This window comes from Sorex fumeus, unplaced genomic scaffold (assembly GCF_029834395.1).
Source record: "Sorex fumeus unplaced genomic scaffold, SorFum_2.1 ptg000044l, whole genome shotgun sequence".
Taxonomy (NCBI): domain Eukaryota; kingdom Metazoa; phylum Chordata; class Mammalia; order Eulipotyphla; family Soricidae; genus Sorex; species Sorex fumeus.
Window position 1 is genome coordinate 26,937,501 of NW_026606101.1, and position 13,811 is coordinate 26,951,311.

At 40.9% G+C, this 13,811-nt stretch overlaps 1 protein-coding gene across 1 annotated transcript in view; it reads right to left on the reverse strand.

Moving 5' to 3' along the window:
• The window catches only part of PAK5 (p21 (RAC1) activated kinase 5), a 340,402-nt gene that overhangs the window by 25,618 nt on the left and 300,973 nt on the right, over positions 1-13,811 (reverse strand). Inside the window, exon 5 of the mRNA XM_056121629.1 lies at positions 1,484-1,975. Within this exon, the coding sequence (XP_055977604.1) occupies positions 1,484-1,975 (492 nt within the window). The remainder of the gene's footprint in view (positions 1-1,483; positions 1,976-13,811) is intronic.

Sequence of the window (13,811 nt, forward strand, 5' to 3'; positions counted from 1 at the left end):
AATCAATTGCATGCATGCATTCATCTCTATCAGATTAACAAGTGTCCAAATGCTAATGAAGATCAAATAGAACTATCAGTGAGGTTCAACTTGGTAAAACTATTCCAGAAACCAACACTACATTCCAATTATCCAATAGAAAAAAACAGGGAAAGAAAATATTAAAATTTGGTGTAGGTTATCATTAGTCACACAATTATCGGCAATTTTCTATAGAGAAATAAATCATTTTTAAAATTAGAAAAAAAATAGGTGTGTGTGTGGGGGGTTGGGGGGGACTTTCAAGTAGTGATAGGAAGGGAGCCTGGGAGTCACTCTTGCAACTCTCGCTACTAGACTAGAAAATTCAATGTTTGGGCCAGGAATATAGAAGTTCCTGGGCCTGGTGGTACTGCGGACCACCATGGTCACTTGGTACTCAAAGAGTAATGCACTAACATAGTTCAAACTAAGTTTCCTGAGGATGCAAGGCAAGTGTCTCTGACTATAGTGCTGTCCCTTAGTCCCAGAAAAAGAAATTCTTTTTTGGTTTTTGGGCTGGAACAATAGCACAGCAGGTAGGGCATTTGCCTTGCACATGGCCTACCTGGATTTGATTCCTCCGACCCTCTCAGAGAGCCCAGCAAGCTACTGAAATATCCCACCCACATGACAGAGTCTGGCAAGCTCCCTGTGGTGTATTCGATATGCCAAAACAGTAACAAGTCTCACAATGGAGATGTTACTGGTGCTTGCTTGAGCAAATTGATGACCAATGGGAGGACAGTGCTACAGTGCTACAGTGCTATTTTAGTTTTCAGGTGACACCTGATGATTTTCAGAACTTATTCCCAGATCTCTGCTCAGGAATTGCTCCTGGAAGTGCTTGGGTGTCAGGAATTGAACCTGGGTTATCTGCATGCAAGAGAAGCACTTTACCTACAGTACTATCTCTTTGGCCTTACAAATAAAATATTTTAAAGTCCATTGTAAATTAAAATAAATTTATAGTTTATTGCTAAGATATCTTATTTATTATGATTAAAAAACAGGCACAAAGGATATATGGTATCACAACAGAGTGAAATATACATAGACTCACAAAGACAATGTAGTATGAGGCATGAGCCTTTGGAATCACTAGAATTCTGATTATAGCTCTCATATCTACCTGCAGTGTGAGCTGAGGCTAGTTAAACAATTTCTCTCAGTCTAGGTTTCCTTATTTCTGAAATGGTGACAACCTCTATTTGCCTCTATAAGGCTTTTGTGAGAATAAAATATGATTAATCTTAGTATAGAGGCTGATATACAGGAAGTACTTCATAAAGGTAGCAGTCATATCTGCATTGAAAAATAATAGAAGGAAGGATTGGGGGAAGGAATTATTGCCATAATCACATTTTCAGGGCATTCAAATTTCCTAAAATGTTCATGCATTATTTTGGAAATGGGAATGAATTGTTACATAGGACACAACATGTAATGTGAATACACTGTCTACCTCATTAAAAAGCAGTTCTCGTCTCTGTTGCTTTCGGAGGTCCATTTTCTTCACTGCAACTTGTTTCCCTGTGTGTTTTTCAGTTGCAATGCACACAATGCCGGTTGACCCTTCTCCAATTTTGATAAAGTTGTCCAAGTATTCCCTGGGGTCTCCTGGGCTGACCACTAGCTGCAGGGCAGCCCGAAACTGTTCATGGGACACCCTAGAGGGTTGCTGATCTGAGGAGGAGCCCCAGCTGGGTGGTGGGTAGCTGCTGGATGAAATGCTGAGAGAACTCAGATAAGAAGCAGTAGAGATGTACTGTGAGCTGCTCTGCAGGGATGGATGGTGATAGAGGGTGGCTTTGTGGTATCCGGATGGGTACTGTTGACTGCTTGAGGAATAGCCTGCTTTGCTTTGACTCTGAGGTAGTTTGGAGGGGCCCCTGGGATAAGTGTCAGACCCTGACAGTGGAGGACTGAGGACCATCTGTGCTCGATCATAATCCACCTGGGAAGACAAACAGATAGAAAATATTCATATTTTACAATCCAATGTCACAGGCTAGTTGGTTAGGACCAAACCACTGAAGTTCTGATGAAAGCACCACTGCATATCCACTGGGGAGTGCAGTCTACCTCTTGAGTCCTAGGATGCTTCCGCCACCACCCTTTATCTGCCTTCTAATTTTTCTTCAAAGCCTCTTTGTGTTTCCTTATCCTTTCCTATTAAATCTCTGGAAGCAGATATGGATTTAAATTTAAGTAGTAGTAGGTGATTATGAAATGAGCTAGGGAAAGTGAAAATGTGTTCTAGAACATAATGCGCTAACATGTTTGGGTGATACTACCCAATCACTTGGTCAAAACTAGTACAGATATGTGCAAAGGTATTTTTGAGACACAATTCACATTTGTCATTAGATTTTGAATAAAACAGATGGCCTTCCATAATATGACTAAATGGTACCCAATCCCTTGAAGATAAAGACTGATCACAAAAGTAGGAGTGGTCTTTGCCTCGAAACACACCATCAATTCCTGGTAGAATTTCCAGATGGTCAAGCTTTCTGGCATATATGGGAATTGCCAGCCTTCACAATCTTGAATGGATCTATTCCTCATATTCTTGTTTTTAGTTCTCATTCTCTTTCTATCCCTCCCACCCACCCACACACGTACACCTCATACACATAAACATATCATGTTAATTCTATTTCTTTAGTCAACTCTGAGAAACACACAGAAAGTTACCATTGAAGCAAATGAAACTTAACCTCACTTGTTAACTCTGAATACTGGGAGATAAGCATCTTAAAAGTGTCCCATCTGAGGACCAGAGAGCAGAACCAGCACCTTCAAACAATATTTAACATCTGTTCCTGGAAGTATTAATTCTCTGGTGCATGTGGTCTGCCCCTCCCTGGGTGGAGCAGACTCCAGTGGAAGGAGAAAACTCCTACAGCAGAACTCTTCAATTGCCAGACCAGATAATTCAGTAATATTGTAGAGGCTCTCTGTTGTTTGTTGTTTAGCAGTGTTTCTGGGCTCTACTTCCTAGATGACCATAGTATCCACTCTTCCCTGTTATGATCTACACAGACATCTTAAACTATTGCCAAATGACCATGGGATATGGGTTAAATTGTCCTTGACTGGAAACCACTGCATTAGGCAAAATTTTTTTTTAAAAAGCACTACTGCTACATAGAAACAGGAGGAGATGAAGGACTCCATATGGCTGGGACACCAGCAGCAGTTGCCAGACCTCAGATGCCATCTTCACCTAGTCATGAACTCGAGGCAGAGCTTTAGTTAAAGTGTGCTTCATTCAAAGTGTGTTTGCTACCTAAGCAAATGAATCTACAAGCCAGGTAAAGATGATAATGGGCTATTTAAATTGCCACCATTCCAAGAAAATATCTGAAGTTCTTCCGCATTTTTTATTGCTTCCAGAGCTTACTACATCCAGCATGCACCACTGCCTCAGTTGGAAAATACCACAGTTGAGTGGTTTATGCCAGGCAGTCTCAAACCAACTGGCAGATATGACAGAAGCTACTGAGCTGGGGCCCTGGCTAGAGTTTAGAGTACATAAAATACAAAAACACATTTAGAGTAGAGGGTCAAAATAAGTTTGAATTCTGATTCTGATGGTTTTAGCCAAATCACTTAGCCCCTCGGAGACTCAGTTTCTTTATCCATGAACTGTAAATCACGCAGAGATTTACAGTTCATGAAATCATAAACCTTAAGTGTGGAAAATGTTTTCTTTTAAAAATGCAGACAGGGCTGGATAGATAGTATAGGTGGTAAGAGTCTTTCCTTGCAGGTGGCTGACCTTGATTTGAGTATGTGGCACCTCATGTGGTCCCCGGAGCACTGTTGGGGTCACTCCTGAGTACAGATCCAGGAATAACTCTTCAGAATTACCAGGTAAGACCAAAACTCCCATCACACCCCAGCTGCCCCACCAAAAAAAAAGGGGGGAATACAGGTTCAGAACTCAAAAATGTTAAGCTCAAGATTAGCCAAGCACAGTGTGTGACAGAAAGTGGAGTTTATTTCTCACAATGGACCCTGGTACCATTTTGTACTGTTTCCCAGTGTCTTCCAATTTGATTCTGAACTTGAAGTGAAACTAAATTCATTTCTCACAAGCATGTGTGACTTATCCCTAAAAATATATTAGAAATCAGTAAGGTGAGTCCTGTAGAAATTGTAAGCACACATCTACACTGCATTAGGTCATTTTTCTTCTTTACTGACTGTAACCAAATCTGCTTGCCAAAGCTCTTTACACATTTCAAAAAGAAAAGGATGCTTACCTCCATGAAATGACAGGCTCCATTCAAAGATAGAATGCAGAGCTGTTTGTGAGACCTAAACAAGCTTTGAAATTAGGTCTGTAAGGCAAAATAGTGCTATTGTCTTTCGTGGTTTTTAGCAAGAACCACAGGCTCTTAAAAATAAAACAAATGAAAAGCAAACACTATAATATGACAGTTCTTTGAATCAAATGAACCAAATTCGAGGTATACTGCCCAGAGAGGAGAAACGGTTGTGTACCTCTAAAACAAGAGAACATGGTACTCTTTCTACTCTCCCTTGATTTCAGTTCATTCAAGGACAGTGAAGACAAATAGTTGACTTTTAAAAGGAAAGATCATGAATGACATTACTGTTCCATCAAATCACAGAACTATAATGCTCAATTTAGTCTTCATCCCACCATGGTTTTGTGATGGTAATTATTGCTAGCCTGCACATCTATGAAAGGCCTTTCTTTTAGATTATGAGAGTCAAATAGAGAGTAGTATATTCTGCTTTGTTATAGGTTGTACTGAGACTCAGGTATGTAAACCTGCCTCATTACGAGGTACATGACCTATATTCTTAAGTAGATTAAAAGGTACAATTCTTCTGCTCAGTGTGTACCCACTTGCTCTTACCATTGTATCACACTCTGGTACACTGGGCCCACTTTATTGTTTGTCTTTATATTTTTATCACTGGTTGTGACCATTCCAATTTGTATAATTAAGGATAGAGTACTTTCTCCTTGATAAGACACAGGGGTGCTTTGTTGGGAGCCAGAATTAGGCCCCTGCCACCAAATAACTGCTCTGTTGAAATCTATTGCAGTGGGATCAACACACGGTAAAAATCTACCTGACACTACTGAGTGCATTCTTTGAACCAGGGACTTTTATAAGCACTTTACATTCATGATTACATTTAAACTTCAAGTTATACAATGATATATGTACTATAATGGTTGCATTTTACCAATTATGAGACCAAAGCACAATGAGTGTAAGTAGGTCAGGCAGAGGTCCAAGAACTAAAGAGTGGAGTTAGGAAATTAAATCCAGACTTTGAAATATGGACCTTTGCTAAATTCTCAGATACATAGTTCAGTGATTAGACAGTAGCTGTGGTTTGCACAGTGATTGGAATTATGGAGTGATGCTTATAGAACTAAAATCTAGTTAGGTTGTTCCAGTAGGGACACAGATGTCTGAGCAGCCCTGAGCAAAAATGCAAGAATTGGACCAGAAAATGATGGATGGATATGCCTTAGGGAGTGGGAAGAAGAAAAAAATTAGGTTTTTGTTTTTAACGGACTCAACTTAGCAAAATCAGTTTTAAAAAATATGGAATAATCATGATAGAAATCAAGTGTTCGCTTATGTAACATAATTCATTGCTTTCCTATTTGCTTTAGTCAGAATAAAATTTTGTGCCTTGCTACAACTGTACCCATATGTTCTTGTGTTCTTTAAAGAGAGAAAGCTCAAGCCTTTTATAACATCCTCTTACCTGGTTTTGGAAATGTTACAATTATATTTAATTGTTCTTCATTGTCTTTTTTGATGATACCCTCTAAATCTGAAGTGGGTACAACAGAAATGAAGTACTCATTCAGAACTATCACTTTGTATATAACACACGAGGACATGTACATAAGAAAGACTTGCAGAGAAATAAAGCTTGGCCTGCTCCTTTTTCTACCAATACCTTCAAGGAAGGGGAAAAGACTCATGTGCAGTACCTATGAACAGTCGATTTTAATCATTTAGTGAGGCCACAGTATAGAGGAAATAAAATGGGGGAAAAGAGTATTGAAATTTAATAAGTTAATGTATCTCCCACTACATTATTTCTTAAACAGTCTATGCAATGTAGTTTAGCCTTGGTCTTACTCAAGGGCACAGTTACCAGGGACATGGACAAAAGCCACTGTGCAGGAGAGGAAACAGTGGGACTTTTGTTTCCTTGGGGTAAAGGGGCTTTTCCCTCATTCCTGTGAACTGAGCAGTCTTGGGATTTTGTGAAGTGATCCTTGAAATGAGACCTAGGTCTGCAGACTTGGAAGTGGGGGTGTGGCGGTGAGTGAGTGTGTGTGTGTGTGTGTGTGTGTGCGTGTGCGCGCACGGCACGCGTGTGTGTGTGTGTGTGTGTGTGTGGAGGGGGGGCATTCCATGTGGCAAGATGTAATAAGAAAAGACTAAATAGGTTTTGAAAATTATCACCCAGGCTTCCAAATTGCTTAGCTGCAGTGTTACAGGCTACCCATTATCAACAAAAGCTGGCTATGCGAGGAGAAGGAATCCTTTCTATAGGAATCTCTCAGGAACCAGGAGAGCATGCAAGCAGCCTTGGTTGGCATCATTCCTCTTTGGAATGGTTAAACACACACATTCAATTTTCATTTTCCTGATGTCTTTCAGTATACCACATGAGTGAATTCTTACAGAAGTGTGCTTTCTCATGTCTTATTCAAAGCCAAGGGGGGAAAAAGCCAGAAAATGGGAAATCATTATACGGGAATGAATAAACGATTTCCAGTTAACAACCCAGCCGGACTACCCAGCCACAATGAGTGCGACATCTCCAAGGATCAGGTCAGACATAGGCTTGTGATGTATCAAAATTATAAATAATTATAGCAATGAATTCATTTAATCAATCAATTTCACCAGTGGTGCGCTGGGGTGGACAGGGCATCAAACTCCACACAGCTATCAATTGCTCCGATTACAGCTGGCTGGCGGCCAGAATTCCCCTGATCCATGTTAGTTAAATGCACATTAATCTGAATTTGGCAGTGTAATCAAGGACCCAACTGAACTGTGAAATTGAATTCTGCAGTAGAACATCATTTGACCATTTTATGCCAAGGCTGGAAGGAAAAAAAAAAAGACTTGGTGGGGGCAGGGCAGAAGAAAAAAGGGGAGAAAAACCTGCTGCCGCATCTTTTTGTCATTATGGCTTTCCATTCCAGGGACAGGACAGGTGCTGCAGCATCATGCTGGAGTGAGTGTGTGTGTGGGGGGGGGGAGGGTTGGGGGTGGGAGGGATTGTACTCAAGCATGGGGACTGCAGAATGTTCCCCGGAGGCTGAGAGTCTTTCCACTTCACACCACCGCAGGGTCTGGAAAGCAGCTGGTTCCAGTTCTTGAGTGTGTACCTCTCATACAGCTTTTCCCACACAGCTTTTCTGAACACAATGAAACAAAGAGACTTCTCATCTCCCAAAGACAATGCCAGGATTGTGCACTGCTACAGACATGAAAAGTGGGGTACGAGTTAATAGCTAATTGCTATTATTTGAGCAAGGAAAAGGTATCTTCTTGTTCCCATTTAACAGAAACTGTAACAGGACCAGCCTCTGGGAAAGGCAACATGCTTGCATAAATTCTGGAGAGAATAGGCAATTTGAATTTTCTGCAGGGATGTCTTAGATATTAGTAACTCCAGGAAGGGGGACTTAGGAACTCCTGTCACTTAAATTTGTGTTTACTTGAATGGGTCCCTCTAGGGTGCTCTGTTATTCTCAGTCTTCCTGCCATGGACCCTGCTGGCTGATGGAGGCTCTTCCCGCTGTCCCTCCTTTGGTAACAGATAGACAGCCTGGCAAGAGACCCCTGATTCAGGGGCTCTGTCCTTGATATGCTTAACTTTGCCATTTTGTGCTGAAGGGGTTGGGTTGGTGTCAAGATCTAGTGAGTCCCTAGGAGTGCAGGGAGTTAAGGAATTGCTCCACCATCACTTGGATCCTAATGGAATAGATCTGCTGCTCAGCTTGGGGCAAAACTCTGACATGGGGTGATTTGGTTGATTTTGTTGATGATATGGTTGATTCCCTCTGTATTATGTAAGTTTATTTGCAAAATGGAGTGGCCCGACCTCATAGTCTTTTACATTCATCCTCACCAAATATCAAAGGAACATAGCCCATGATCTGAGCTAAGGGTCAATTTTGGTAAAATAGCTTGGGTTCTCCAAAATAATGAGTAGAGGTCATCAGCATGTCCTGGTAGAAATTAAAGTATCTAGGTGTCTTTTTGAGGTCCTAAAGGCGGGGGATTGTGAGGAAAGTTAAATTCCAGGTGGTCAGACATGTGGTAGAGTTTCAAACTGTATGTACAGATAGCCATTCACCATGTTTAGGATTTTACAAGAAAGCTCCCTGGATTTTTTTAAACATGAAGGTTGTTACACCTTGTGACATGATATCTGAAGCCACCAGGTACTTCCCTGACTTAGAAATGAATAAATTTGCCACAGCATGATCAAATATAGTGTTTCAGGATCTTCCTCCAAATCTGTATTTCCAATTAACACCCAATAGTTGCTAAACCAAACTCAAAAGCAAGCATCCTCTGCTCAAGGGCAGATTGCTCTGCCTTGGGAGCTGATCCATCATTGTCACTCACTGCCTGAAGTGTTTCTTGAGTGGGGGTTCTGTACCTCTGGGAATGGCATTCGTTGCCATAGAATAGCTAAAATGTGAAGGGTCCTCAGAGATTTGGCACAGACGATGCTAGGTAAGATTTCTTTGTTTATAATTTGGTAGGAGAAAACCTCATAATGACCCAAATGCAAATTTAAATAGAATCATTAAAAAATTCATGGGAAGATGTGTTCATTCATATACCAATGACATAAAAAAATCTCTACCAGAAAACACAGATGTTAACAGTATTACTGTGAATTCTTTCTTTGGAGGTTTAGGGAGCCGTAATGAGTATCCTATTGGAGGCTCCATGGAAAGAAAGAAGCCAAAAGACAATAATATCCATTGTTACAGAAAGTGACATACATTTATTTCACTTTCAATTTCACTTTTTGGTACAGTCCAGAAGATTGATCCTGCATTGACTTTTCCTTACCTATCAGCCTTAAAGAAATTCTGCCCGCCTCCTCCAGATGGAACCCCAGTGACCAGAAGCCTCTACAGGTATAGCTCGAGTATGCGGGAACTAGGACTTTTTCTCCAAACTGCCGGGACCTCCCTGGCTCCCAGGTAACCTCTGATTCTGGAAGTCATGCCCACAACCCACCCCCCAGCGCCATCTTTACAGCACACAGTCGCAGAGAAAGGCCACGTGGGGGGCTAGCTCCACAGCTCCCGGAGAAGACACCAGGTTCCAAAAAGAGCCGAGATCACCGGGAAGTCCCAGATGGGGTAGGTGCCGCATCCCGCCTCCTCCAGATGGAACCCCAGTGACCAGAAGCCTCTACAAGCATAGCTCAAGTATGTGGGAACTAGGACTTTACCTCCAAACCCCGCGACCACTTATGCGACCGCGCGACATCTCAGTATATACAAAGTGATCAATGGGAAGTAAATCATCCAACGTTTCTCCCTGAAAATCAGGCTTAACTCTTATACAAAACACAACGCCCAATAAGAGAGAGAGAACAAAAGGGAATGCCCTGCCACAGAGACAGGGTGGGTTGGGGGGTGGGGGGTTGGAGGGATACTGGGATATGCAGTGGTAAGAAATGGTCACTGGTGGAGGGATGGGTATTCAAAATAAATAAATTAATTAAAAAAAATTCTGCAAGGTGTCATTCTGGGATTCTAGGTAGATAAAAATAAACAACAACAAAAAAACACCCTATAGAACCTTAGTTGAATCTGGGTATGACAAGTGCCATCAACAATAGAGGGACAGGCTTATCGGCCATTGATCCCAGAGACTCAGAAACAAATCTCAGAACCCAGTGGCTTTTGGCAGAAATCCCTCCAGATTTAATTATTAAAACCTCAGAACTCCAAAATCGCGTGGTCGCAATAGTGGCCACGAAACATCATATGCAATTCATAATCAGCAATAGAAAACAAATTGTCTAATATTGCCTTTTCGGCAGATTTGAGTGTTGGGGTAAAGTCCCAAATAACAATGGTATGTGTGGTGTCAAAATATTGAATGTAATCAAAGTAGAGAGAGAACTATATAGAAATCATCGCCACACAGGTAGGGGTAGGGTGTGGGATGGGTGGTATTCTGGGGTTTTTGGTGGTGGAAAATGTGCACTGGTGAAGAGATGGGTGTTTCATAATTGTATGACTGAGACTTAAATTGAAAACTTTGTAACTGCTCTCATGGTGATTCAATGAAAAAAAATAGTGGGACATTAAATTATGATTCAAGAAGGCTGAACACAATGGGTCAACTGCGTTTTCCTTCCAGGGAAAGCAAAATGAGGGCTGAGCAATAAAATCCAATACAATAGCAGTCCCAGAAGAAAGGCATAAGACCTCAGAAATCATTCATCTTTCTCTTACCTCCTCTATCTTTGCTTAAAGCCCTTCATCTATGTAGCACATCTTGGGCTGTAGTTTTGGTTACCTGGTGCAGAGCAGATGGTCAGCATAAATTTTCAGTTCTTGCTTAGTTTCTGACTCCTATGGGAAGTGTGAGAATTTTATGTCCATACTTCCCATGCCAAAAAGTAGCATGAGCTATAGTGTGATGAGACTGGGGTCACTATGGCTTTGCATGGCCTTGCAAAGGTCACATACAGCTCCTTTGGTCTTTCTTTTATCACCCTAGTCTCCAAAGTGAGGTCAGCTGAATTTACAGGCTGCAGTGAGGCTATGAAGATAATATCAGGTAGAACATTAAAGATTATACAATCAGGTTGTTCCTATGGTGGCATTAGCAGATAGAATAACTGCTCCCCATTAGCAGATACAGTATATGTTTTCCAAAGCACAAATTTGCTGTGGAATATTTCCAACCAGAAATATTCCAGGAATAGGGGATGACACTGAATATTAGACATATGTTAGGTTCTTTAAAAGTCTGCAAAAATCCTTGAGATAGGATCAAAATCCTACATTGAACACTCAACAAAAGAGGAAACTGAGGCACAGACAAGATGTAACTAGAGTTACATCCTGGGAATCTGATTTGAGAAACTGACCTCTGAAACACTTTCTATCATGGTTGAGAAATATGGTTTCTTTTTTATAAACCTGAATCAAACATGTTGACAATGAGACATGTAAGACAATTGTGCTTGCCAAAGTAACCTTCACAAAATAAAATAAGTCTGGGACTATCTTTATTCCTAGTTTATAAAGAAACAAAAGAATAGATAAGTAATTAAGTTACTCAGATATAACAAAGTTAGGATTCAGACAATATCTAGAACTTTGCTTAAACTTCCAAAACAGGGAATTGTTATATGGAAATTATAGGCCAGTAGTTCTCAATTGAAAATATTTCACCTCTCTCATGCCATGCAGCCCTTGATAGAATCTAGAGAGAGGTGGCTATTTCAAATGAGGGATCTGATGAGTAAGGTTAGGGATTCTGCTAAACACATTACAGGGCACAAAAAAGCTCCCCCAACAAATCTGTAAAGCCCCAAATGCAGATTGTGTCAAGGTTGAGAAACCCATAGAATGACACATAACATTGCAACTCAAGGGGGCATTATGACTACAGGGATTAAAAGGAACTTGTGAGGTGCTCATGGAAGCTGCTCCTATTCGCTTGGGGAACATATTTAAAATTTTCTTGATACTCACAGACCTGATTATTACTGATCCTCTCAAAGACCCTCTTTTCTCACTTTATAAAGGGACAAGCATTCTTACTTGACAATACTATCCCGTTCAACAAGGCAATGTGTGTGTATGGTACATGGTGAGTGCTCAGTGAACAGGCTGAATTGCTTTTCTGATGAGGGCTCTCAGTTGGAGGCAATACAAGGCATGGATATGCTGTGCCAGCACCAAGACTTACAAGCAGGTAACTTTCTGGTCTTTGGAGAGCACTGTAATGAGCAAACTCAAATACATGGTGGCAATATCTCCCAGCTAGTTTCTCCTATAAGGCAGACCCTTCTGCAGGAGGGGAGGGGCAGGATTTACTACTCTTTATTACAGGAACAGGAAATAGTTCTGGTGTGTGAATGGTGTTAACTGGAGTTTGTTTGGTTTTGTTTCCCTCCCTTGACCCCTGCTCCCAAGGTTTCCTCTGCTTCATCTCAGCAGAAAACATTTAAAAGTAGGGCGGAAGATGCCAATACCTACACATTTTATGACATGCTGAACTTGTTAGGTCAATTGTAAAATTAGAAAAGGAAATAAGATTGGAGGAGTTTTTACTGCAAATTAATATTAATTCCTTTGTTCATGAGCTCAAAATGTGTGTGTAGCAGTATGCACACACACTCACACATACACTGGTGGGTGTGTGCCCCTCCTCTCCTTGGTTTGCTCTAGCTGAAAACCTGTACAAGTTCCATGCATTCTCTAATTATTAAAGACGTGAATATAATACACCAGCCTCTAGGATTTTTTCACGAGGCAAAACCAAATTATCTGAGTCGTGATTGCTATTTCTTCTCTCAGCAGGAGATCCAAACCTGATTGGTAGATTTTTTTAAAGTACAGCTCTAAAGACATAGGCACCTAGGTCTTTTTAGGGAGATGTTATATTTTTAATCAAGTAAACGTTTTAATTACTAACATGCCTCCTTCCACCTCCCACCCTCCCACAAAACCTGCTCATGAATTTCTCACGAGTCTCCTGTGAAACATGGTACAGCAGCTCGCTCCTTTGGAGTCCTAATTATACAGGCTTAAGAACTCTCAATTGATGTTTCCATGGATAAATATGTTGGTATTATTTTTTTATTTTTGTGGAGTCACGAGTTTCTGCATTGTTTCTGCATTTGAGAAAACTATTTCAGGGCAGGTCTGCTCAACCTGGGCAGTTCGAAGTCTGTAGGAAGGCAAAGTTGGGAAGGAAACTCATTCTTCCTTTCTGTCTCTGCCTTATTCCACCCTCTTCTCATTCCTTCACTTAGCTGTACGTGCCGGTAACCATTTTTGAATTCACATGGGTTTTATTGGCAAAGGCAGTAGAACTCCTGAAATAGTATTTTGGAACCACGGGGAAAAGACTAAACTGGGAGAACAACCACAGGTGGATTCTTGGCCTGTTGTAACAACTATGAGACTTGAAGTTTGTCACATGACTTTCTAGAACGCAGATCTTGTTTTTGTGAAATGAATGAGCAGGGGTTATTGGTGCCATTGTAAATCCCCAGTGCCTCTACGGATTAGGCTAGTGGGAAAAATAAACCAACGGGCTGCCCTTTATAAAGGAGTAAACTTTACCTCCAATTGGTTCTACTTCCAACACTACATAAAACTGTGGGGCCTATGGATACATGGTTATTCCATTTGTTTCCCCAAGAGCCTAAAATCCTTAAGTTAAGAATACTAACAAAAATCTCTTTATTTTCCAGATATTAAAAAGAAGTACGGGTTGGGCCAGATCATAAAGGTTAGAATCTCTTGGTAAATTTTCTCTCTGACCATGCCTAAAAGAAGACCTATCTAACATATATATTTAAATATAACACACACACATATTTGCATGCAAGTGCATGTTTAAATACACACACAGAGAGCCTCAACGTAAAAGAGCCAAAGTAATTCTGAGAAAGGTCAGCAGAGTTAGAGGCATCATGTTCCTTGGTTCCAGTGAATCACAATCTATACTAATCAAAACAGAATTGTGTCAGCATAA